Source organism: Ambystoma mexicanum, chromosome 9, assembly GCF_040938575.1.
Source record: "Ambystoma mexicanum isolate Mex_15411 chromosome 9, UKY_AmexF1_1, whole genome shotgun sequence".
Lineage (NCBI taxonomy): Eukaryota > Metazoa > Chordata > Amphibia > Caudata > Ambystomatidae > Ambystoma > Ambystoma mexicanum.
This window is the reverse complement of record NC_090931.1, coordinates 1,527,436,102-1,527,462,611: the sequence shown is the minus strand read 5'-3', so window position 1 is coordinate 1,527,462,611 and position 26,510 is coordinate 1,527,436,102. Positions and strand designations below refer to the sequence as shown.

The window sequence follows — 26,510 nt, the reverse complement described above, 5'->3', positions numbered from 1 at the left end:
GTCGATGAACTGGAGAGAATCCCTACAGAAGTTTCGCCGGTCGTCCCATGATCCCCCGAGGCCAGCTGGAATGGCGACCCAGACGCAACAGGAGCCGGCCGATGCCAGCACGGTCACCAGAGGCATGGCAGCCCTACTGGAAGAAATCAGAGGCTTTAGGGCGGATATTGCTCTGAGACTGGACACCTTAGACAAAAAAGTGGACAATATTGACGACAGAGTCCAGGCACTAGAGAACACCAAAGCCTCGAGTGACATCTTTGAAACACAATTCGATATGCGCCTGTCGGAGCTCGAGAGGAGAGAGGAGAGATGCTCTTTAAAAATGGACGATCTGGAAAATAGGGAACGACGCTGTAACTTACGTTTCCTAGGCTTCCCGGAACACGAGGGAGAAACTCAAGCAGACGTCATCAAGGCGGTCAATACAGTAATAGGGGTGCTCTTCGATGGAGCCAACACCAGCAAACCCACCATTGACAGGGCCCACAGAGCAGGTGCACCCTCCAGAGGCCCCAGATCCGTCTTAGTTCGCTTTCATTACTTCTCAGAAAAGAGCAGGATCCTGGAACTGGCTCGTAAGAAGGGCCCTGTGGAGTGGGAGGGGGCCCGGATTTCGGTGTATCAAGACCTGTCGGCCTTCACCCTTGCAAGACGCCGCCTCTGCTCCCCGCTGACAAAGATGCTCCAATCCAAGGGGGTCCGCTACAGGTGGGGATATCCCTTCTCCCTCTCCTTTGAATTCGAGGGCTACAAGTATGCCCTGATTACTGAAGATGATATCCAGAGAGTGTCAGGTGAACTTTTGGACAATCCCAACATGGAACTGGGGGAGCAGGAGCGCGAGCGAGCACCGACAGGCCCCAAAGGGAACAAAGCTCCCAAGGAGAGGCGCAGGGTGCGAGGTCAGAGGAAATTTAGGAGAATGACCCCAGCTTCGCCGGGCCCTCCAAACAGTTGAAGCGAACATCTGGTGCCTGACGTCTAAGCCGGCATCTGCCTATGTGAATGGAGGGTGATGTAGCTATTTCTACTTAACGTTAAACATGGGGGTGGGGGGGGCTCGGAGTGTTGATTATGGCGAGTCATTGAGCCTGTGGAGGGGAAACAATGGTGGCCTGGACTGGCGATCGGATGAAGCCACGGAACGACCAGGCGATTAGGGGGCTGGGGGGAGGAGGGGAAAAGGGGAAGTTATGTTTTTGGGGTTACAGTTACAATGTGCCGAGTTTTTTGGGTATTCTCACACCCCTGGGGCTGCCTTATATCGTCAGTGGGTTGTGGAAGTATTGTGGGAGTAAACACGCTTGCTTTTCGAGGAATGGAGCTATGAGCTTTTATCTGTACTGTAATGGATGATCCGCTCCAATTCTTGACAGTGGGGTCATTGAATGCTCGCGGACTTAACTCGCCTACGAAGAGGTCCCTAATTGTGAGGGAATTTGCGAGGCTGCGACTTCACTTTCTTTTTGTGCAGGAGACTCACTGGGTTCGGGCAAAAGAGCCTAAGCTCAGGGCCAGATCCATAGCTCAGATGTACTCGGCTTCTGTTCAGTCTAAGAAGCGGGGAGTAGCTTTGCTGATTTCTCCTGGGGCCCATTTTGCGTTCAAAGCCTTAAAAACAGACCGGGAAGGCCGGTATCTCATGGTGAAGGGGGAGGTGAGGGGTCGTTTGTTCACATTGGTTTGCATATATGCTCCGAATGAAGCGCAGGATACCTTCTGGGAGGGGATGAGAGGGGTAATAATGTCATTTTCTGAAGGTACCCTTCTGGTTGGGGGAGATTTTAACATGGTGCTTTGCCCCGAGAGAGATAGGAAATCTGATAAGCCTTGCCCCAATGTCCGTCACCACAAGAAGCTGGCGCTGGCCTTCCAGGAAGTGAATGGGGAATTAGGTTTGGCTGACACGTGCACCCCCGTGCCGGGTCAGAACCCAGACTACACCTATTATTCAAAGACCCATTCAGCCTTCTCCCGTATCGACTACATCCTAGTTGACGCCTCGCTGCTGGGAGAGGTCACCGACTCAGGAGTGGAGATTGTCCCCTGGTCGGACCACGATATGGTAAAGATTAAGATTGGCCTTCCTCCTGTCCCGGTGGCCGGATCCCGATGGAGGTGTAATGACCTGCTTTTGCAGGACAGGGAGATTCACCAATCCCTCCTGGCAGCCATTGAGGAATACTTTACTCTCAATGACAATGGCGAGGTTGGAACTATGGGAGTGTGGGAGGCATTTAGGGCAACTATTAGAGGCACCCTCATTGGTATTGGCTCCAAGAGAAAGAAGGAGAGGGAACATGAGGAGAAAGGGTTAAAGGACAAAATAGCAGCCCTCCAGCCGGGGGGGAAGTTAAGGTCACAGATGTTCCCCGGACATTGGGAGGAACTACAGGGGTTGCGAACCAGGCTGGCAGACCTCCAGGTGGGTCAGACTGAAAGGAAGCTCGCTTTCTTGAAGCAGAGGTACATGGAAAGGGGGGAAAAGGCGGATAAAATCTTGGCTTGGAGACTCCGAGACATGAGAAATAGCAGGAGAGTGAACTCAATCCACACCTCGGAGGGGGACTCGACCGCGAGGGACACCGGGATAGCTGAACAATTCAGACTATATTATGAAAAGCTGTATTGCTCGGAATATACAGGGGATGGGAATGACGTTGACAGCTTCCTGGACTCCCTCCCGGTCCCGGGCCTTCTACCGGACAAAGCGGACACTCTCGAGAGTCCCATCTCCCCGGAAGAGGTAATAGATACTATATCCTCTTTGAAGAGCGGCACAGCCCCGGGAGACGATGGTTTCACAGTCAAATTTTACAAGACGTATAGGTCCACGCTTGCCCCATTCATGGCTAAGATGTTCAATGCGGCTCTTGTCCAAGGTTCCCTCCCCCCCACGATGATGTCAGCCTTGATTGTTGTCCTGCCTAAAGAGGGCAGGGATCCCTCATATTGCCAATCATATCGCCCCATATCCCTCCTTAATACCGATGTGAAAATATTAGCCAAGCTCCTAGCGAATAGACTGGCCAAACTGCTCCCCACCCTAGTGCATGGTGATCAAGTGGGTTTCATCCCGGGCCGCCAGGGGCCAGACAATATAAGGAAAACCCTCGACCTCATGCATGAGACAACTAGGCAGGGAGTGGAAGGGTACCTCCTCTCACTGGACTCAGAAGAATGGCCGTACATGGGCAGGGTCCTCCGGAAGATGGGGCTGGGTGACAATTTCTGTGGGTGGGTCGCGGCACTCTACAATGGCCCTTCGGCGAGAGTCCTGGTCAATGGGGGCACCTCAGAGCCCTTTTCCCTCTCCAGGGGCACTCGGCAGGGATGTCCCCTGTCGCCCTTATTGTATGCCTTGGCAATGGAACCTCTAGCCATAGCGGTTAGAAATGACCCGGAAATCACGGGCATACGGTGTGGCGAGTGCGAGTTTAAGCTTTCCCTCTTTGCAGACAACATTTTGAGCTATCTAACCAACATCCAAGACTCCTTACCCCGGCTGTTTGATCTTATACACCTCTTCGGCTCTTTTTCTGGACTGAAGATAAATGCGTCCAAATCAAGTATCATGCCCATGGGCTTGGGGGATCATGACATTGGAAACAACACCGATATTCTTGGGGTTAGAATTGAACGAGTATCCACTAGGTACCTCGGCACCACCATCCCCAGGGATCTATCCCAACTATACCAGAGCAACTTCCCGGAGATCCTCGCTCAAGTCAGTAATGACCTTCGGCGTTGGGCACCCCTCACGCTCTCCTGGCTTGGGCGCATGGTCACAGTGAAGATGAATATCTTGCCCCGCCTCCTCTATCTATTCGCAGCGCTTCCCATTGTGATACCCGAGTCCTTTTTCGAGGTGCTCCAATCTAGAGTTCTCATGTTCATTTGGAATGGTAAGAGACCAAGGGTCAAGACCTCCACCCTGACCCTCCCGAAGTCCCATGGTGGTTTCGGCCTCCCCGACTTCCGGCTTTACTACAAAGCTGCTCAGCTCAGGGTGATGTTGGAACATATGCGGGACGACATGGGCATTTATTGGACTTATATTGAAGACGTTCACACCCACCCGAAAAAAGTTAGAGACCTCTTATGGGCCTCTCCAAGGGCTCTCCCCTCTCAAATCAGAACACACCCCACCCTGGCGGCCCTGTGGGCACTATGGAAGCCCAACAAAGCTAATAAACTATTGTCATCATGGCCCTCACCGCTGTCCTCGCTCTGGGGCCCCCCCATGGATCTGGGCTTCATAGAGTATGGTAACTTGACCGAGGCTTTGGCAGATAACCCCCCCACGGTCTTTGAATACCTGCGGATGAAAGGAATTTTGACCCACCCTAGGTGGGCCGGCCAGCTTGGACGCCCCCTCACTCCATTTGAAACCATATTGGCTAAAAGTACGACTCGGAAGGGCTCGATATCCAAATTTTACGGGGTTTGATAACTGCTGATCTAGAGGGTAGACAGCCCTTCAAAAGCATATGGGAAGAAAGGCTGGGCATGCCACTGGATGACCATACTTGGAGGGCTGTATTTAAAGGTATTTTCTCGGGTTCCCTGTACACCGCTGCCATGGAACATAGTTTCAAGATCCTTCATTCATGGCATCGCCCCCCGGCCTTGTTGTCCAAGATGTTTCGGGATGTGTCCCCCTTTTGCCCAAGAGGCTGCCACCAACGGGGTACCTGGTTTCACATGTGGTGGGGTTGTCCGGCCATACAGGTTTATTGGTCGGAGCTGCTCAGTTGGATTAGGGATATTGAGGGGTTTAGCCCGTCTCTTCATCCCCTGGAGGTTCTGTTGGGCACTCCCACGCCAGAGACTGAAGCTAATGTGTATCCCAAGGTCATCGGTGCCATGCTGCGAGCAGGGAGATTGGCGCTGGCCCAAAAGTGGAAGAGCGCACTGGCTCCCTCCAAAGAGGAATGGCTCTGCAAACTTAGGATGATCTTTGTATATGAAAAAATTACGGCAATTGCAAATGATACCTTGACTGATTTTGTTCAAGAATGGACTGCAGTTCTCCTGCACGATGATTGTGTTTCCATGAGGCTGTAAAACGAATACTGAGCTAGGTTGTGATGACATACCCTCCTACACCTCCCAATTACCCAAGATGAATCCTGATCGATGGTCCTCTTTTCGAGCCCCGCTGTCTCAAGTAATATGTTTTGCAACCATATGATAAGCAAGTGTTCTCCCCTAAGGTTTGAGAGTTTGCAACACCCCTAGACTTGGCATGTTATTTGTTCGGGGGGGTGGGGTGGGAGGGGGGCAAGGGGAAAGGGAGTTAATGTAAAAAAAAGTGAAAATAATACTGACAACTTGGTTTACATTGATGTTTTTTTTTTGCCGGTTGGGTCAGCATTCTTGCTCAACCTCATTTGCGTATTGTCAATAAAAACAATTTGAAAAAAAAATACACCACATAATATATTTACACTATGAAAAGGTGTTCCTTTATGCACATTAGCCTTTGTGCACAGGTTTTTCCACTAGTTATTACATATGTGAATAGGAGAATGAGCGCAATGTGTATGTGTATGAACGTGTGTATGGGCTGCTGGCTGGGAAGTAGGTCCTCTGATTGGGGGTGGTTGGGAAGACAGTATGCACATGTTTTCTAACAGTGGTATGACCCTTTTATTGGCATTAAGGGCAATGCTAGAGAATATGTTCTTACACATGTTTCTTATAATATTCATGCTGCCACTATAGACAAAGCACACACAAGTATGTTCGTCACTGGGAATATTGGCATACATGTGCACGACCAGCATGAGTTTATTTCAGACCTATCCAATACTGGCCTATATTGTGGGCAGAGGCATCATCAAAATGTGTTGGAAGAGGCTCCTGTGCACTGTTGGTGGCCTGGTATCTATTTAATTTTGTCTATTTGCTACACTACACACCTGATTGTCAACAGTGCTGCTTTCACAGAAGATGTGCTGTAAAATGCACCATTTGAATCCATTATTTGAAAACAAATTCTTAGGGGAAGGACTCTTCCCAAACTCTCCTTGGTTTGATGAGGCTCCTACGCTGCGCTCAGTCCTTCATTCACAATCCTGAAAAACGTTTATGCTGCTCCAATTAAAATATTTACTAGCCGCGACTGCTAGAAATGCTCAACTTGCCAGGGTCTCTAGAATGCCGAGTTGCACAGGAGCCCATGTACATTTGCTGCAGGTAGTGGAGGTCCATGTGATAATTAATAATAGAAAATTAACAGATTAATCAATAGTCTGTGTTTATGGCCAGGGCCTTATTTGGGCCTAAGGGTGTTTTCTGGTCTTCAACGTATTAGTTGATGGGCTATTTCACTCATTCCCAGAGCTGTTTGTGTTATTTTGGCCAGAGTCTATCATTTGCAGGGTGTATGTACAGTAACTATGAGGATGTCGGCCCATTAATGTATTTGATTGGCGTTTAGACCTACATGCCTTCTATAGAGCAATGCAGTCATTAACAGGTGAAATTGAGCCCTAATTGCTATATACATGCTGGGTGATTATCTGCAATTTCCTATAGTAGTTGTAAATAAGTGAAAGACAAAGAAGAAATAGTCCATAAAGACATGTCTGCATGAACTAGTCACACAACTACCACACAGCAATTATCTTTCAACAAATTTCACAGTTCCACTACTTTTTATTTTGCACTTCAACCACTGGATATGGTCGCTCGCCAGTGTGGCTGCTCTGAAGTAGGTTCAGATATGAGGTCCAAGTGAAGCCTTTCTCACACTATGTACACTGATATGGTCGCTCCCCAGTATGGATCTTCTGATGATTGTACAGAGATGAGCTGTGAGTGAAGCTTTTCTCACACTCTGTACACTGGTAGGGTCGCTCCCCGGTATGAATCGTATAATGCTGGTACAGCTCTGACTTTTTAGTGAAGCTTTTCTCACACTCTGTACACTGGTATGGTTGCTCGCCAGGATGGATCTTCTGATGCAGGTGCAGACTTGTGCTCCGACTGAAGCGTTTATCACACTCTGTACACTGATATGGTCGCTCCCCAGTATGGATCTTCTGATGATTGTACAGAGATGAGCTGTGAGTGAAGCTTTTCTCACACTCTGTACACTGGTAGGGTCGCTCCCCGGTATGAATCGTATAATGCTGGTACAGCTCTGACTTTTTAGTGAAGCTTTTCTCACACTCTGTACACTGGTATGGTCGCTCCCCAGTATGAATCTTCTGATGCTGGTACAGCTCTGACTTTTTAGTGAAGCTTTTCTCACACTCTGTACACTGGTATGTTCGCCCCCCAGCATGGCACCTCTGATGATGGATCAGATTTCAGCTACAAGTGAAGCTTTTCTCACACTCTGTACACTGGTACGGTCGCAACCCAGTATGGATCTTCTGATGCCTGTACAGATCTGAGCTCTGCGTGAAGTTTTTCTCACACTCTGTACACTGGTATGGTCGCGACCCAGTATGGATCTTCTGATGCTGGCACAGATTTGACTTTTTATTGAAGCTTTTCCCACACTCTGTACACTGGTATGGTCGCCCCCCAGCATGGATCTTCTGATGCTGGTACAGATTTGACTTTTTAGTGAAGCTTTTCTCACACTCTGTACACTGGTGTGGTCTTTCCCCTGTGTGGGAAGTCTGATGCCTTCTCAGGTGCTTATTGTGTTCCATGCACGCGTAGGACTTCTCCGCAGCATGGATCATCTGACCGCTGCTCATATTCTGTTGAAAGAAGCAAAGACCTGTTTCATTATTTCATGTTATTGTACAAACTACAAATCAAAATATCAAATTCAGAGCTGTTCATTCTCGATTTACACAGTGCAATACTCAATAATTATAATAAAATAAACTTTATCAAGCCATCACCACCCAGGAAAGTGAAAAGAACAAGATTATTTACATGTAGACTATTGCCTAGGGACATGTTGGATCTCAGTTTGGGGATTTCATTAGTTAAGGGCAGCACACAGCAGCTGCTTGTGAAGTTCCCTGTTTTGTCCAGTAGGTGGCACTGTGCCACTACAGCTTAACAAGAAAGGAACAAGTTACTTACCTGTAACTGTTGTTCTCCAGCATGGGTCTGGCATGGATTCACATGCTCATGAATATTCCCTGTCGTCAGGCTGGGAAACCTCAGTAAAAGAAAAATCAGTTTCAGTTTCATTTCTGTACTGTCTTTCTCCTAACAAGCAATCATTGAGCTCTGGGTCATACTGCCTCCAGCCAATGACTGCCCTCCACCTAAGCCCCTCCTCTAGCAGCCATTTTCAGATTTGGTAGCATGTAAAGTGGCAGTAGGACCAAGAGAAGAGTCGCAGAGGGGTAGGCGGGAGGGTTCGCATGTGAATCCATGAATGACCCATGCTGGAGAACAACAGTTACAGGTAAGTAACTTGTTCCTTCTCCAGCATGGGGTCTGGCATGGATTCACATGCTCATGAATAAAGAATACATAGGAGTACCAACATGCACAACCACTGGAGGTGGCAGGGCTCAACTAAGCATCTCTTACCTCCTCACCAGGCTCACCTTCAAGCGAACAAGTTGCGCAGCACTTCTTGGCCGACTCTGGACACCTCCCTGGAATCACTGTCAATGCAGTAGAATCTCGTGAAGGTGTGCGTTGACCACCACGTAGCAGACCTGCAGATGTCCAGCAGGGGCACACCAGACAGCAATGCTGTTGTAGCAGCGATTGCTCTGGTCCAGTGGGCTCTCGGACGACCATGCAGCGGTCGGATTGCCAACCGGTGATAGTGGGTGATACCTGGAAATGGAAGCCTTGGACAGGGCCTTCCCATGGTTCACAGGACCAAAGTTCACAAAGAGCTGACAGGTTTACAGGAAACTCTTTGTGCGTGCCACATAAAACTTCAGCGCTCCAGCCACACCCCTCGAGTGCAGAGTCATTTCAGCTGGAGACAAAGGCATCGGAAAAAACACAGGTAACACCAAGGGCTCGTATAGATGAAAGTCTGATGGCACCTTGGGCATGAAGGAGGTGTGCATTCGCAGTACCACCCTCATCTTGTGAAAAGTCAAGTACGGAGGTTTACAGGAGAGGGCCTGGATCTCCCCTATTCGTTGTGCAGATGTGCTGGTCCCAAGAAAAGCTGTTTTCCACGGCAAAACCTGAGTGGTGCAGCATGCAGAGGCTCAAACAGAGGTTCCATGAGCCTAGTAAGCACCACATTGAACTCCTATGCCGGGGCAGGAGCCTTCACCGGCAGGAACGAGCGGAATAGTTCCATGACAAATTCCTTGACCAGTCGGTGCGACCATAAGGATGACCATCCTGGGAACCTGGTGTAGCGGGAGATAGCCGCCAGATGAATCTTGATGGAGGTGTGGGCCAACCCCGATTTGGCCAATGACAGCAAATATGGAAGTACCTGAGGAGCCATATCCCTCAGTCGGTCGATCTTCTGAGAACAGCACCAAATAGCAAATCTCTTCCACTTGAGTCCATAGCATTTCAAAGTAGATGATGCTCTAGCCTTAGCGAGAACTTACTTGCAGTCCGCCGGGAGGTCGTAGCCACCAAATTCTAACACTGCAGGAGCCAGTCCTTCAGGTTCAGAGACCCTGGATTGTGGTGAAGAATCGCGCCTCCTCTGCTTAGAGAGTCAGCGACTGTGTTCTTTACTCCTGCCAGATGAAACGGGATGAGGAACATCCCCTGAGCGATGGCTCAATGCCATAAGTCCTGCGCCTCTTTGGGGAGCGACAGGTACCCTGTGCCCCCTTGTTTCCTGATGTAAAACATTGTGGTGGTGTTGTCTGTCAAGATCCGCACCACCTTGCCCTTGAGGGACCGCAGGCACGATTTGAGGGCCCAAAACACTGCCCGAAGCTCCAGAACGTTGATGTGCAACACCTTTTCATATGATATGATAGTTTATTTATATAGCACCTTTACACAATGTGTTTAAAAATGCTTCAAGGCAAGGGAGGGAACAAGGGAAAACATGACATTCTTACAGGCCATGAACAGTAAGGATGTGAAATGAACTATCGTACTCGGCCTGACAACATTTCAGATAGTGCAAGAGCTAAGACATAGATAAGGAAGGGAGGGGAAGAGTGGGAAGGAAATGGAAACAGACAGGCGACTACCGTACTAGGCCTGATGACATTTCTGGTAGAGCCGGAAGAACACAAAAGGTGAGGCAGAGGGGTGTAGAAAGGGAGGGGAGGAACAAAAACAAGCAACTATCATACTAGGCCTGACAATGTGTCAGATAGTGCTGGAGGAAGAGGGGGACAGTAAGGGGATGGGGGAGCGACCGACGAGGTTGCTATCATACTAGGTCCAGGGACAATTCTGATAGAATAAGTGCATAGAAGAAAGTAAGGGGAGGAGGGGAGGAGATAGGAAAAGAGAGAGGGGCAGGGAGGAGAGAGCAGAGACTAAGCAGTCAAAAAGAGTGGAGAAGCAAGAGGGGAGAGTGAATACAATTGCAGAAGTCAGTAGTAAAACATAATGTTGCAAGCCAGGATACAAGATGAAGATGGGAACAGCATGATTCAGGGCCACCATGAGTACAAGATGTAAAGGAAGTCCAGCATGAGAGTTGAGAAAGGGTGACGCACCGTGAATCAATGAAGTCCATAAAAGTAAAATCCAGCATTGGCCACAAGACGGTCATGGTGAAACCCAAATGTATCAGGACAGACTCCTGTGTGCAGGAAAGGGGTGAGGGGCACAGGGGACAACACGGGGGGACCAGAGAAACAAAATGAGAGATGTATATAACCGGTTTTATGGACCACACAATGAAACAAGTCAATATAGCAACAATGACTCTCTCAGAACGTCTCCAAACGATGATAACTACAGAGATATGGAATGTAAGCCTCACAGACCCTTACCGAAACTTACATTTATGCTCAGTCATGACAAGCCGAGTAGATCTATGTATCTCCTGCCAGAGCACACCTGAAAACTCTGCCTGACGAGGATTTGAAGAGATGGGCATGGATTCCACGCGCCTTTACATGGCAACCGCGTAAATAGCAACCAAACAAAACCTTTACGCCTACTCCTTTGGAGGCCAAATTGGCTAACTCTTCGATCAAAAACGTAATCCTTGGGTCATGGAACACAAGAGGCTACACTCATCTCACTATGGCTGGAGAAACTAAACAGGGAGCTTTCGATCTGCTGTGCCTACAGGAAACTTGGTTGATGACCACTCCAAGCCTCGATGGGTATGAAATAAGTTTATCAGCAGCTTTCAGGGGCATCAAAGGCCGACCCACTTCAGGCCTTCTAGTGGCGGTACATTCTGGCAGCCCCCTGCGCATGGTACGAGAACTCTCCCTAACCACGTCTATACAAGTGGTATTGATCTCTTGGACCCACTCTGCAACAAATACCTCAACATGCGAAACGGAATTACTCCTGTGATGAACATTTATTGGAAACCTAAGATCCAAGGTCCTAAGGTCCAAGCACCCGAGACCTTCATAAACACCACGGATTCCGTCATCGAAGCAGCAACTGCATCAAATAACATAAGTCATATATTTATATGCTGGGACCTCAACGCTACCTGCCCTAACATGAGGTGGACACGAACAGGAGGCACACAGCCCCTAGCACTGCAAGCAACTGGCATAACTTTGAATCAAAGAAACGGGGCATCGCTTGGACTGACCTAATTGATTCAAGAGACCTCCACAACCTCCATTCATTGACGACAAAGAACATACCAGCAGTTCCCACCTGGGAAAGAAAGGGCCTGGGGAGTTCCAAAGATCACCTATATGTTTCAAAGGAGCTTTTTTTCAATTATCTCTTCATTTGATGTGGTCAAAACGTCACACAGTGACCATGACATCCTAACAGCCTCTAGGCCTACTTCAAAGGTCACACTTCAACCAATGAAGACTCCAATAATGAGTTCTACCCAGGGATCACAGTTAAAATTGACGAAAGAAACACTCTGTTCCATTACCAAGGTATATACGGCGCAGAACGATCACAGGACGAGATTCCAACCTCACCGGAACTGGATTATCGCCCACTCCTCACCCCGTACCTACATCCAAGAAAGACACAGAAACAACTTTCACAACAACATCTACATGTCTATAATTCGGAGTTAAAGGAGAGGAGAAAACTCATGTGACGAGCCAGAAAGCGCGCCAAAAAATATCTGTCGGCAAGAAACCACTCCTTAGTGACAAAAGCCACAAGCACCTACAAAAACTGGTGAGTAAGCTTCCGCCGAGTACTTTGTCAAAAAGACTATGAGACCATACTCCGTGCTCTCTGCAATAGAAACTCCAAAGACTTCTGGTCTATAGTAAAAGCCACATCATCCTCCACAGACGTCCCACATGAGAGAGCTTTTCAATCAAACACCTGAAGCAGCAAGTACAGATCAAAAACACCAACAAAGTGCCTGGGACTTGGAACATGATAAAGACTCGATCCTGAAGAAAATCAATAACCTGAACAGATCGAGAGCACCAGGCCCAGATGGCGTAACGAACATCCAATTAAAAGCATACTCGGAAGAATAGGTGGACCTCATCCATGAAATCATCGGTAGATGTAAAGTCCTGAAACCATACCCGACTCGTGGAAAACAGACAACATCGTCCCCATCTTCAAAAAAGGAGGGAAAAGCGATCCCAAAATCTACCACCCTATAGCTCTGCTCGACATGTCGGTAAGTTGTTGTGATCCCTACTCCTTGACAAATGTTCAACTTGGGTCAAAACGGCTGGTCGTGCCGGCCCATACCAGTCAGGATTTGTTAAAATCTTGGGCACAACTCGTTCGACAGGGTAAACAGAGAGACGCTGTGGTCAAAACTAACATCCGGGAACAGTCCCACCTCACTCCTAGAGCCTGTCAAATTGCTTTACACTGGAACCTCCATGCGAGTGAGACTCAATGGAGCAGGTCAACTCTCAAACTCGATAAACACCACAAAAGGCATCAAGCAGGGATGCCCCTGGCTCCCAGTCTTTACAATGCCTCAATGGTTGACATTGTTGACCTGGAAAACAACACCAGATCTTTCCCACCAACTGTAGGAGAGGAAAAGATCACACAGCTCCTCTATGCGGACGACATCATCCTTTTGGAGCACACAGCAATAGGCCTTCAACGCCAACTAAACACCCTCTCATTATACATAAAAAAGAACGATTTGGAAATCAATACAAACAAGACAAAAATCATGATCCTGGAAAAAACAACTAGAAGGTTGGAAAAGCTACGCTGGTACCTTGAAGCCGAGCAATTGGAAACAGTACCGAATTTTAAATATCTAGGAGTGACAAACAACAAGAGTCCAGTGGAAATCCTGATGCAGAATTCACTTTATGCCAAGATCAACACACTAGCCCCGCAAACCATGGTACTCGATAGAAAATTCAGGCAGTTTTCTCTGCTCCCACCACTCAACTTCTATAAAGCTAAGGTCATTCCGACCATATCATACGGAAAGGAAGCAATGCCACAAATTCCGGTGGGGATCTGGAACAAACTGGAAGGCCTCTTCTGGTGTAAATTCTGAAATTGCCATCCTCCACGCCAATTGCCTCAATTAGAAGAGAACTAAGCATGTCATCATTAAAATCAGCTATTGACAGAAACACTCTGCTATTTTTCAGGAAGATCCGGCAAGTTTCTCGCCCAGAAATACTCCAAACCATCAATAAGGAAATAGAGGGAGGCAGAAACAGAACGCTGACAGACTGGGCTAATAAAAACTTGACTTTACTATCTGCCATTGGAAGCTCAGAGGAGGAATTGGATCACAACCCACATAAAGTCAATAATAGACTTAAAACCTGGGATTGGACACAATCTCTGAAACAGCTTCAAATAACAAATTAACTGCACACCTGCCTCCAAACACACAAAAAATAGATCACCTGGTGAAATATCTGACTAAATTTCCCGGCAGAACACTGTGTTCCACATTCCTTAAAGATCAGCTGAACGGCCTACAAACAAATGAGATTCTAGCAATTCGGGGGCAATCCTCCTCTAACTCTTGTTGTTATGGTGAAGATAAGTCCCAGATAGAAACAACATGATATCTCTTACTGTCATGCCTCGGAACAGCAAAGCCACGAGATGCTTATTTGAAACATCATTTGGAGGCAGCATATAAACTGGAGGAGGAGGCCTGGTGGTTCAGAATGATCAAAGGGACACGACATCCCTGGTCATAGCCACGGCTAAGATCTTACAGAGTATCGGACTAGAGCAAGAAACTGGCAGTAATCCGTAGTTCTCGTTAACCAAGAACAAGGCTAAATAGACACTTGACCAGCAGGGCTCAACATGTCAAAATAAAAGGACAAAGGAAAAACACTACCGCTAACCAAGAAATTTGACATTGTGAACGTTTTGTAAAAATTGCTCCTATAACAATGAAATTCAAATAAAAAAACATAATAATAAACTAAACTTGAAGTATGCCAACTCTTTGTTCAACTCCTTATTCCACCTCGCCACAGTAGCAACCATCAGGTGTGCGACACCTCATCACAGAGTTACTCAGCAACTTGAATAATTGGGTCCAGTAGCCAGACAGCAGGAAGCCCTCACATACCTATCACATAAAGAGGCAGAAGGGGTAGAATGAACCAGATGATCCTATAGGAGTAGCAACCATCAGGTGTGAGACACCTCATCACAGAGGTACTGCGCAACTTGAATGATTGGATCCAGTAGCCAGCCTGACGAATCCAGGAAATTCAGGAAATTCATCCCTTCTTCCCGTCTTATCTGGTGGTGAGACACCGCTGCAGCCGTGGTGGGCCCACGAACAAGCACTAAGACAAAGAGAGAAAGACGAATGAACCCTCCATTCCCAGTCCGATACCATGTTATCCAGAGACTTTTCCCTTTGTATCGATTCTGAGGGTACCTAGCCGCGTAATCTGGGCACTGGGCGTTCTCCAGAGTTACGTACAAGTTGATGTCTGGATGAACTCATTCAGCAAAGACGTTGAGTAGAATATGTTCGTGCAAGCACAACTCGTGTTCTACGGGTAGGTAGACGTTTCTGCTGAGCACGTCTGCCAGAGGATTGCGTTCCCCTGGAAAATGTTGTGATAGTAGGAACATGTTGTGTCTGAATGCTCACTTCCAAATGTTCTGTGACAGTTTGGATAGAGCTGGACAGGGAGTACCTCCCTGCTTGTACAGAAAGTACATGACTGTGGTGCTGTCTGTGAGGATCAGGATCGTCTTCCAATGTGGAAGTGTTTGGAATGCTTTCAGTGCTTTGAACACTGCTAGTAGTTCCAACAGATTGATGTGTTTGGAGGCAACTGATAGAAACCACATGCCGTGCGCTGTCTGTTCTAGGAGGTGTGATCCCCATACTGACAGAGATGCGTCTGTGGTCAGAGTGTCTTCTACTGTGAGAATGGTAAAGGGCTTACCCTTTCGGTTTTCCTTTGACCACCACTGCAGAGACTGAGTGAGGGCTGCCAAGACAACCAGTAAAACGTCCCACTGACCGTTGCCTGACACCATTGGCTTGAGAGCCACTCCTGCATGGGGCGCATGCTCAGACGGGCATGTGGAACCAGGTAGATGCAGGATGCCATCATCACTAATAGCTGCATGGCTTTGCGTACTATTATCTGGCAACTGGCTATATCGTGAGGGATCTGGACCAGCATGTTTTTAACACTCTCGAAGGAGGGGAAGACGAGGCAGTCTTCTGTCCGAATTAGGGCCTCCAGACACTGTTTGACTTGACTGGGGACCAGACTTGATTTTTTTCCTCATTGATTGAGACACCCAGATTGAAAAAGGAGATCTACTGTCCTTTGGGTGTTCTCCAGACACGTTCCGTATAAGTTTCTGGTTATGAGCCAGTCGTCGAGAAAAGGATAGACTGGGATGGACTGCTGGTGCAAGTGAGCAGCTGCTACCGCTAGAACCTTCATGAACATCCTTGGGGCTGAGGCAATGCCAAAGGGCAGCAACTTGAACTGATAGGGAGTGTTCTCTATTTCTCGATCTTGAACCTGAGGTACTTTGTGTGCACTGGCAACATTGAAATATGCAAGTATTTGAGGTTTGACAACTTGTTTGTGGGACACAGGTCTAAAACAGGGTTCATGGTTAGATCCTATTCGGGTACAAGGAAGTATATTGAATAAATACCCTTGTTTACCTGACGATGAGGGACAACCTCAATTGCTCCTTTGTCCAGATGGATCTGGACCTCTTTCAACAGGATCTGCAGACGCTTTGTTGACAGTTGTCTGCCCCTGGGTTGATGACAGCAAGGTAGGTGCAGGAATTCTATGCAGTACCCATGGGCGACGGTCTGGAGTACCCACTGATCTGAAGTGATCCCCTCCCATGCATGGGTAAAAGATGTTAGAAGTCCCCCGATAGGGGAGACATAGGAGTGGACCCATACTGAAAAGTCATTTGCTGGTAGGGGAGCCTCTGGCTGCAGAGTTTCTCCCTCTACCCTTCTCACGTCCAAAGAAGCCACTGGAGATACCCTGACTGTAAAACCAAGGGGCTCCACCTAACCCGTACTGCCCCTGGGAGGAACAGAAGGACTGCTCCGAAAGCGCCGGCGGACATTGAATGCCCCTCACTGGTCAAAGTTTGGCAGAGAGAGTCCTGGTCTCTTTTTTAGTGGTTTCCAGGGCCTCATCGCCCACTTTACCAAAAAGAGCAGAGTCTTCCACCATCGTATTGTTGAGGGAAGCCTCAGTCTCTGGCTTGAAACCCAAATTCTTCAGGCAAGCATGGCGCTTTAGGAGAGTCACTTGTGCGAGGATGTGTCCCGCTGTTTCAACCAAATCCAAGGTGATTTTTAGGATATTCTGAGTTACTTGGCGATCTTCAGCGACCACCACTAGGAGTTGGGTGCGGGTCGGTTATGGGACACTCTTGAGGCCCTACTGTAGGAGTACCCATTGCACATCAAAATAGCTTGCAAGTAGTACGGTGTTATTTGCGATCAGGGTTCAAAACCCAGCAGAGGTGGTGACACGTTTGCTAAGAGCGTACAGTTTTTTGCAATCCTTGTCCGGCGAACACTCTGACAAGGATAGTGGCACTCTCAACCTGTTTCCTTGTGGTAGAAACAACCAGGGAGCCCGGGGCTGTGTGGCCTCTGATGTACAGAGGGCCTCGGGGTGCCAGGCAGAACTTCTTTTCTACTCAGGCATTTACTGCCCAAGTGAGTGATGGCATCAGCAAGGAAGGGGCCATGTGTTTCTTCACTGAATTTAGGAGTGGAATAGCTTGGCTGACCGGGACATTCTCTTTAAGAATGTCCTCCATGAAGTCGGAGTCAGGGACGGCTTCCTGGGGGGTGATCTTGACATGGTCAGCCGCCTTCTTGAGAAGGTCATTAAAAAGCATCTGGTCATCAATAGGTGACAGATCCCTGGGTTGAAAAAAGGGAGGAGTGTCCGGGTCATGGGTTGGGGTAGTGTGCCAAGTGCCTTGATCATCAGTGGGGTCCCAATCTGGGTCTTGAGGGGGCTGGTCTGGGTCAGAAGCAAAGTAAATGTCCTGGTTAGAGTTGTCCTGGAACACAGCAATGGGGATCCACACTGGGAGATGGCTTGGGGTGGAGGTGCTGGTGTTCTATGAGCTGGAGAAAGACCTATCCCTTGGGAACCCCCACTGGGAGAGGGCTTGGGGTGGAGGTGCTGGTGTTCTATGAGCTGGAGAAGGACCTATCCGTTGGGAACCCCCACTGGGAGAGGGCCTGGGGGGAGGTGCTGGTGTTCTATGAGCTGGAGAACGTCCAGTCCAATGGGAAGGAGGAGACCCAGTCAAGGGCAGAGGTGGGGCGGCCAATGTTAGAAGGTGTTTGCAGGTGGGAGGCCTGAGCGTGTGCATAGAAGGCTGGTGTGGGAAGATGTAGTGATTGGCAGCATCGGAAGGTTGGGGAGAGGGTGTGTGGAAGGCTGGTGTGGAAGGGCGTGTGAGTGACAGTTTAAGGAAGGTGGGGACAGGGAGCGTGTAGGAGAGGGGTTATCAACAACGTCAAAGGCAACAGAGATACCGAGGAGAATTCTGTCTGAAGTGGTGAAAAGGAGTTGCGAGGAATTGGACATGTGAGTGGGAGACATTTCTTGCTCTCTATTCCTTTTCTACCACTGTAAAGCGCCTTGCTATCTACCACTGTAAAGCGCCTCGTTAAGGTATTCCTCTGCTCTGCCCTCTCATAACTGATTTACACAATTTCTGATAGAGGGGTTCATCCCTACCTTTACAAATACCTTAGCACTACCCACACCTATATTTTAATAAAATGATGAGAAATGATATCACCAGGGGCCACTCACCTCATCTGGGCCCCGTCCATGCATTGCTCCTCCGTGACCGCTAATGAGTCTCTTTGCAGTGATCTTTAGTGGATCTCTCCCCGGTGATCTTGGGGCGACTGCTCTCTACTTATGATTCGGCTGCGCAGAACAGGAGAGACGCATCACCAGCAATGTTCTGAGGCCAGATTGAATCACCAGCGCATGCGCAGAGACGGTCTCACCGCTACATAAAGCCCCACAGGCTTTGGAACTTGTTTTCGCTGTAACTTTACCTTAACTGCAGCATTGTGTGTAAGCACGTTTGCAAATGAGCTAAAATGCCAGTTCTTTGCCCCAGGAAACGTCTTTGTCAATATTAAAATGTTCCTAATAACTTATTGTATAATCACTTCTAAGGATACCTATTTAACAGGACAAGTGAAACTACAACTCACAGAATCCAATGCATTGTTGGTAAAAATGCCAGGGATGGCTGAAGATGAGCCCCATGACATGGGTCCAGTTGGCAGCAATGGATCCTGACCCCCAAAGAAACAACCCAGGAGGCCCCTCACCTCATCTGACTCTTTCCCAGCCATTTCTCCCCAGTGATCTCGGATTGATTACTCTCGAGTGATCTTGGGTGGATGTCTCTCCTGTGATCTTGGATGGATTCCTCTCCACTGACCTTGGATGGTGATCTGTGATGAGTCATCCCCAGTAAGCTTGGGTGGATGTCTATCCTGTGATCTTGGATCGATTCCTCTCCATTGACTGTTGGGGGTCGCCTGCCATGGTCATCCGGCAGGCGCCCCTGGGCGCTATCTCTGCTGGCGCCGTGCAGTCCCACTATGTGTGGGGGTGGGGGCCTGCCATGGACATCCGGCATGGCCCCGGGTGCCAGGGCCCCTGGCACCCTGGCGTGGGGTCACAGCCTGCCAGGCCTCTGACCGAGGGGACCTCGGCTGCCATCCTGGCATGCGGGTCCCTCGGTGTCTGGGCGTGCAGGCCTGCGCCTCCACGTGTAGGCCTGGGCCTACATTAATAATGAGACACGGACTCAGTCGTTCCTCTTTGGGAGTCTGCAGCCGCTCTGTCTCACGTGCCTGCAGGAGCTCCTTTTATTGACTTGGGCCATGACACAGTCATGGCCCCTCTTAAAGGGGCAACACACGTGGGAGGAACACATCCCCTTAAAGGGGCAATGCACATTGGGAGGGTCACCCGTAACACTCCTCCTTTTTCATAACAAACAAACAAACGTGGCTGAACATACTTGTGTCCCAGTGGTTACAGAGCGACAAACTACTTTCTTGCTTCAGACCGTGCTGAAACAACCACATGCTAAACTATGACACGGCCACATGCATAAATGACTCAAGATAATAACAAAACATCACACCAACACTTCTAAACTTCATCCGTGGGGAAACAGTTGCGGGGTGAGCTGCCGGTTGAATGTAGGCATTTCCCCACAGTTTACAAACCCTTTATTAACCTGGGGTTAGAACTTGCAATCCTTAACAAAACACCATACTCTGCGGCTGGCGCTATGTACGCCTCGTATATGCGGGGCCACCGCTTCACCTTAAGGCTCACTACGGAGACCACTCTAAGCATGTTAGTAAAATACAGATCCACAGCGGCAATGCACCAGATTACAGAGTCCTCTTTACGCAATCGTAGGACCGCAGGATATCATCTCGCCTACTCCTGGCATCAGCTCAGGATTCACTTCCCGGGTCCAGGTCCAGTGACAGTACAGTCCATGGCCGGCAAAGCCGCACCTGGGGGTGCCAGGGGCCACATCGGCCTCGTTCCCTGATGTTCACCGGCAAAGCCGCACCTGGGGGTACCAGGGGCCACATCGGCCTCGTTCCCTGATGTTCACCGGTCGATCAGCGGGACACCGGTCACCAGTCATTGCGCTTCTCCTCGGGCTGTTGGCGGGGCACGGTGCTGTTGACCGGGCACTGGGTGATCGGTCATCACCTGCCCCCTCTCCGGCGATGTTCCCTGGTCCGAAGTGTCTCCTTCCACCAGGACCGCACACGGGCGCCCAAACCCCCATGCTGAGCAGCGACACACTTCTATCCTGATGTACTGACCCCTGGGGTTGGAGTCCAGGGCTTTCTGGTTTGCTGGTAAGTCACACGGACCTTCGATGTCTTAGCATGCAGGGTGTCCTTGGCGACCCGCTGTCTGAGCCCACCAGTCTGGCAGGCAGGGTGGCTCTTGTTCCGCTGGCACTGTGCCGGGAGATGACCACCTCACTGTGGGTCGACCTCCCCTTGTCCTTGTTGCCACCGTGCCCCTTCCTTGTCTGGCTGGCATCGCTGCGGGATTTCGCGCCACCGGTCACCCAGTGCCCCTTCCCCGGAGTTGGGGCTCCCATCTGTTGTCAAGCCCTGTCGCACCCAGAATACTGGACGTCCCGGTACTCACAACTGTGACCCGTGAGTGGCGTGAGGGTGACAAATCCCACATGGGCCATGGTGAGACCATGGCTGGCGCTGGGTCAATGCCGGCCCTCAATGGTACAGGGCAGTCATTGGTGCACAGTCCTTGTGTGGCCCTGGGTGATGCTTGCAGGCCGGCAGGGCCACCAGCTCCTTGCTCCTCCGACGGTCCAGTAGGGGATCTTGGTGGGAGGGTGTCGAGGCCGTCTGCAGGGCCGGCAAGACGTCTTCGTTGTCAGGGTGGTCTATCTTTCTCTGGCCTTGTCACTACAGTGTCCAGAGTGCTGGGCGTCAGATGCTGAAGTGTCCTGGCTTGGAGTTCTGAGGAGTGTCGATCAGCAAATTGCCACCGTTTGTGCGCCGAGGCCATTTATTCTTCAGGCAGTATGGCACAACCATGGCCATGGGACACCCGTGACAGTTTGATGTCGACAGCGGGGTTCTGTGAGTGGGGTCGGCAGGCACCCGAGTCTTACTCGGTTCCCGGGGCAGGCGTCTGCGTTTTTGATGCATTTCGATTATCCATGCACTGCCACACGACCGCCACCGCTTCCTTTCTTGTTTTCTTGCTGGCACTGTGCATGGAGGTGACCACCGGTGCAGGGAGGTGATCGCCAATGTAGTGCACAGCACTTCGCCGCATTACTTATGTTCTCTGAGTTCTATTAGGAACCTTTGCGTTTAACTTTGAAGCATCTCACCGCCACTGGGGGGCCCAGAATCACTATTGGGGCTGCATATGCTGAGTGGTTGGAGCACGTTACCTGCCCTCAATCATTACCGACTAGGGCTGGGATCGCTGGAGGGCCCTCACTTCACAGCCCGCCTGTTCCAATGGCAGGCGTAGCAGTCGTCACCACTGGCGCCCCAGAATCACACTGGGGGCGCCGGCATCCATCGTGCCCACAAGTGTGGGCCTCCATTTTCCTGCTCTCGACCGGAGCCTATCTCCATCATCCCGCCCAGCAGCCCGGGACCTCCCGCAGTCGCGTTCTGTTCCCTCATAGGGGCGGAGGAGGCGGGGCAAATAGGGGCGGAGGAGGCGGGGCAAGCACGGCCTCCCTTTTCGCAGCAGATGCTACTCATGATCTTTTTCGCTGGGGGCGGGGCACGCCCAGCCTCCCCTTTGTCGGCATGGGGAACGCCACCGGGGCACAATGAGGGCTCCGGGCAGCGTAACTTTGCTGCTGACGCACCCCCCACCTCCTTACCAGCAGATGGCCCCAGATCACGCTATGGGAGGGGCAGCAGTCCATCCCTCTGCTCCGGTGGAGGTGCCGGGGCAGCCGGCGCTCACCCGAGGCGTAGTCTGGGTGTTTTCGTTGTATTTATTTTTCTCTTTTTTCTATTTTTTTTTTTTTTTTTTCTCCGGCGGCGTGTGCCACGTTACGCAGATTGCCTCCACAGCACGGAGGAGCCTGCTGGGGCAGGGCGTGTCCCGCCCCTCCACACGGCGAGTCCACCACCTCCATCTTCCTGTTCGCCGTGGCCGACGGGCCGGCCTCCTCCCTGCACGCAGCGGGTGCTGCGGGGAGCCGCTCTTGGACCCCCACACACACACAGCGGGCGTCATGGGCACAGGCCACGCTCCGGATCTTCACCCTGGCCGCACGAACACCCTCTTTTATGAGGACCGCGGCCAGGAGAACGGGACCGCCATCAGGGCGCTGGGATGGCCCACCTCTCTTCCCCACGGGACCAGGGCAGACAAAGGGCCTCGGTGTGCGGCGGATGCCGCAGGGGAGCGGAGCGTCACTCTCCCTTCTTCACGGCATTGGCCGCTCACCTCGCAAACATCCCGGCCGCACGAGCACCCCCTCTCAGAGGGCCGCGGCCGGGGATAATCCAGGGCGGGGCTCTCACGTCTTCTCTCCCCTCCCCGCAAAGCCAGGGGAGCGTACCGCTCTCCGCGGTGGATGTCGTTGGGGGGGGGAGGGGCCTCACCCTCTCCCCGCAGGAACCTTCTTTTCTTCGCGGGAGCCGCCGCTCTCGTTCTTCTCTTCGCGGCCGCCGCCGCTTTCGTTCTTCTCTTTGCGGCGGAACGCCGCGGGGTGTGTGTCCCACCGCAGGGCAGCCCGGGCCTCCATCGCCCAAGCTGTGGCGGTGAGGCGCAGGCCACGCTGGACCCGCGGTGGGGTCGGACGCTCCTCTTTCCCCCTCCACCACTTACTGGTAGCAGGGGGCCACGCGGACTCGTTGTCCTCGTCGCCATTGTTGGGGGTCGCCTGCCATGGTCATCCGGCAGGCGCCCCTGGGCGCTATCTCTGCTGGCGCCGTGCAGTCCCACTATGTGTGGGGGTGGGGGCCTGCCATGGACATCCGGCATGGCCCCGGGTGCCAGGGCCCCTGGCACCCTGGCGTGGGGTCACAGCCTGCCAGGCCTCTGACCGAGGGGACCTCGGCTGCCATCCTGGCATGCGGGTCCCTCGGTGTCTGGGCGTGCAGGCCTGCGCCTCCACGTGTAGGCCTGGGCCTACATTAATAATGAGACACGGACTCAGTCGTTCCTCTTTGGGAGTCTGCAGCCGCTCTGTCTCACGTGCCTGCAGGAGCTCCTTTTATTGACTTGGGCCATGACACAGTCATGGCCCCTCTTAAAGGGGCAACACACGTGGGAGGAACACATCCCCTTAAAGGGGCAATGCACATTGGGAGGGTCACCCGTAACATTGACCTTGGATGGTGATCTGCGATGAGTCCTCTCCAGTGAGCTTGGGTGGATTCCTCTCCAATGAGCTTGGGTGGATTCCTCTCAAGTGATCTGTGATGAGTCCTCTCCAGTGATCTTGGGTGGTGATCTGGGATGGCGTCCTCTGCAGTGATCTTGGGTGGATTCCTCTCCAGTGATCTTGGATGGATTCCCCTTCAGTGATCTTGAGTGGATTCCTCTCCAGGTATCTTGGTGGATTCCTCTCCATTGACGGTGGGTGGATTCCTCTCCAGTGACCTTGGGTAGTGATCTTGGGTGGATTCCTCTGCAGTGATCTTGGGTGGATTCCTCTCCAGTGATCTTGGGTGGATTCCCCTTCAGTGATTTGGGTGGATTCCTCTCCAGGGATCTTGGGTGTATTTCTACCTGTGATCTTGGGTGGATTTCCCCTTAGAGATCCTGAATGGATTATTCTGCAATGACCTCTTGCAGTATTCAGAGCAAACCCACAAAGGAAGAGAGGAGGGTCATGGGAGGCGGGGCGATCCGGAGGGTGTCATGACTGCACTGTGGCTGCGTAGAACAGGAGATACTAATCACCGAGAAAAAGAGACAGAAATTACAAGACCAGGAGACACTACTCTCCTGAGCATGCGCAGAGTCTATCACTGCGAAGCTTCCCAAAGTCTGTGTTAGAAGTTATTAAAATCTTCCATGCACGATATGCTTGCTATGTAACAGGATCTGCCACGCCAGGTCAGTGTAACATATCATGTTCCGCCCCCTTTCCTTATGGAGCCTCTAATGAGCTCAGGGGAAACCTAATGTGACCTCAAGAGTCTTTCAAGGGCTCCCCCGAGCTGGCGTGGTTGGATAAGGCATGGCAAGCGCCTCATTGTCATTGAATGCACCCGCGATGGCAGGCTCATTCAATGACAATGGACTGCTGACACGCCCTATTCCTATCATTACCTCCGCGCCAGACTATTTTTGAAACTTTAAGATTCCTACAGATTTTTGGTCACAGAATGTTGGCATGTATGGGGCCGTAGTCTGCACTTTACAAGTACTATACATAACATTACATACATTACACACATCCACTAATGTTATTGCCCAATCATGTAGCCTCTGCAGGCCCATTTCTATGGCGTCATCTGCAAAAGGGGCGTATGTAACACGTTCCGCCCTGTAACTTTTGTGATATTTGCAAACATTTACAGCTGGGTGCAAGCAGGAGTTGGGGAATAACTTTCCACCAGGGGAGCTGACATCGGTAGGTGTGGTGGCCCTTAAAAGAACCTTTGTTTTTTTTTGTTTTTTGTTTTTGTTTTAACAGTGCTTCCATAGAAACACTTTCTTTGCGCTTTTCATATGTAAATGTGTGTTTTCAACGTCAGCTCACATTCTTACAATAGGGTCTTCACTGCAGTGTGTAGATTGTTAAAGAACATTTCATTGCCACTGTGCGACAAAGACATGCCATTTGCCTTGAAAAGGTGTATCGCGAACCAATGTTCTCATTCTCACAGGAGAACATCCCAGCAGCACTCAAGAAGTCACACATGCTTCTGTTGATGAGACCCCTTCCAAGCTCTGGCTGGCGACAGGAATCATTGGAATACTTCCACACTATTCTCGGAGGTATACATGAGAAAAGCACCTTGGCAGTAGGAAAAGTGTGCTGCACTGCTTTCATCATAATATTCAGTTGACTGAACACACGGGAACAAGGCATGTAACCCATAAAGAAGGCTCCAAAGTGCACAATCACAATCACAACGTGTATAGTTGCCGAAGAGGCCTTAATTAACAACAAAAATTCTTCTCAAATTGCTCTCCAAACATCGACCATATCGTCGACTTTCTGGGAGACTTACTTTTCTGACAACATGTCTCTATGCACTCCCCCAGTGATACATCTGGATCACAATATTCCATGGACTCGAAGTATAACTGAAGTGGATATTTTGACAATAATTAAGCAGCTGTCGAAATCCTGCGCTTCTGGTCCGAATGGAATAACTAATGCTCGGAACCTAACAACTGGGCAGTAATATTAACTAAACTTTTCAACATGATAATTAAGACCCAAAATATACCGACATCATGGCAACAAGTAATTGTAATTCCAATCTACAAAAAGGGACCAATGTCAGATCCTGTTAACTACCGCCCTATTGCTATGACACTGATAGTAAGATCTTTACCAGGCTAGTTCTCCGAGACCTAGAAAGATGGGCCACGAGTCAATCTATACTTTCAAAGTTTCAAGTGGGTTTTCGTAAAGGGCTTTCAACCATCCTGAATGGGGTAATGCTTAACACTCTAAAAGCCCAATCTCCGAAGACAAAATCGTTACCTGCCTATATTGACTTAATCGATCTATGTTAACAGATCAAAACTATGGACCAAACTAAAATCTTGGAACATTCCCATGGGCCTACTTCAAATCATTGTGTCTCTTTATGACCACACATTTATCCAGGTTAGATTAAATTTAGCGGGTGACCTAATCCCCCACCCCCGAAAGCCACGGCTAACGGGGTAAGACAAGGGTGCCTATTAGCAGCTCTCTTATTCAATCTTTATTTTGCCGATTTACCCTCATTCTTGCTAAATTCCATCTTTGTTTCTCCTGTTATAGGTGATTGTAAGTTACATTTTGGCATACGTAGACGACATAGCCCTCATTGATAACATCAGTATAGGGCTACATCATTTGATTAAGGCTTTAGAGATAAATGTCAAGGATAATTACATTATTATAAACCCCAAGAAATCAAATGTAATTATGTTTGGTAAATCAGCTAATAAAACACCAACATTTCAGTGGGTATTGGCCGATCAGATCATTCCAAAAGAAAAAAAAGTAAAATATCTCGTACTCCTGCTTAGTTCGAATGATTCAGCTCCGGAGTTGACTTTAGACCTTGAGAGTAAACTCCATCGATTTATGTGCAAGATGAAAAAACTATTAAGTGCTTTGATGCAAATTCTCTTATATGCCGCTCATCAAGTTCTAGAAGGGCAAGATCATCCCAGTGATTTTATATGTATGGAATGTCAACTATGTGCTCGCAATATTGATTGGGATTGGCTCAAAGGCTTTTTATGGAAAAA

The 26,510-nt window shown here is 49.8% G+C and overlaps 1 protein-coding gene and 1 pseudogene across 1 annotated transcript; one reads left to right on the top strand and one right to left on the bottom strand.

Moving 5' to 3' along the window:
* LOC138489425 (zinc finger protein 271-like) overlaps positions 1 to 26,510 on the top strand; it is a 394,913-nt pseudogene that overhangs the window by 80,204 nt on the left and 288,199 nt on the right.
* Positions 6,575 to 18,560, bottom strand: LOC138489424 (gastrula zinc finger protein XlCGF7.1-like). Its single transcript, XM_069617142.1, has 2 exons — positions 18,318 to 18,560; positions 6,575 to 7,724 (listed from the first exon to the last, which is right to left on the bottom strand). The coding sequence occupies exons 1-2, from the start codon at positions 18,339 to 18,341 to the stop codon at positions 7,323 to 7,325; spliced, it is 426 nt and encodes a 141-aa protein (XP_069473243.1). The 5' UTR covers positions 18,342 to 18,560; the 3' UTR covers positions 6,575 to 7,322.

Excerpts from the sequence above, each read along its gene's own strand:
- LOC138489424 (XM_069617142.1), bottom strand. The coding sequence starts at position 18,341 with ATGCATGGACGGGGCCCAGATGAG. Across the intron at positions 7,725-18,317 it reads ATGGACGGGGCCCAGATGAG|AATATGAGCAGCGGTCAGAT; the intron begins GTGAGTGGCCCC and ends TTCTTTCAACAG.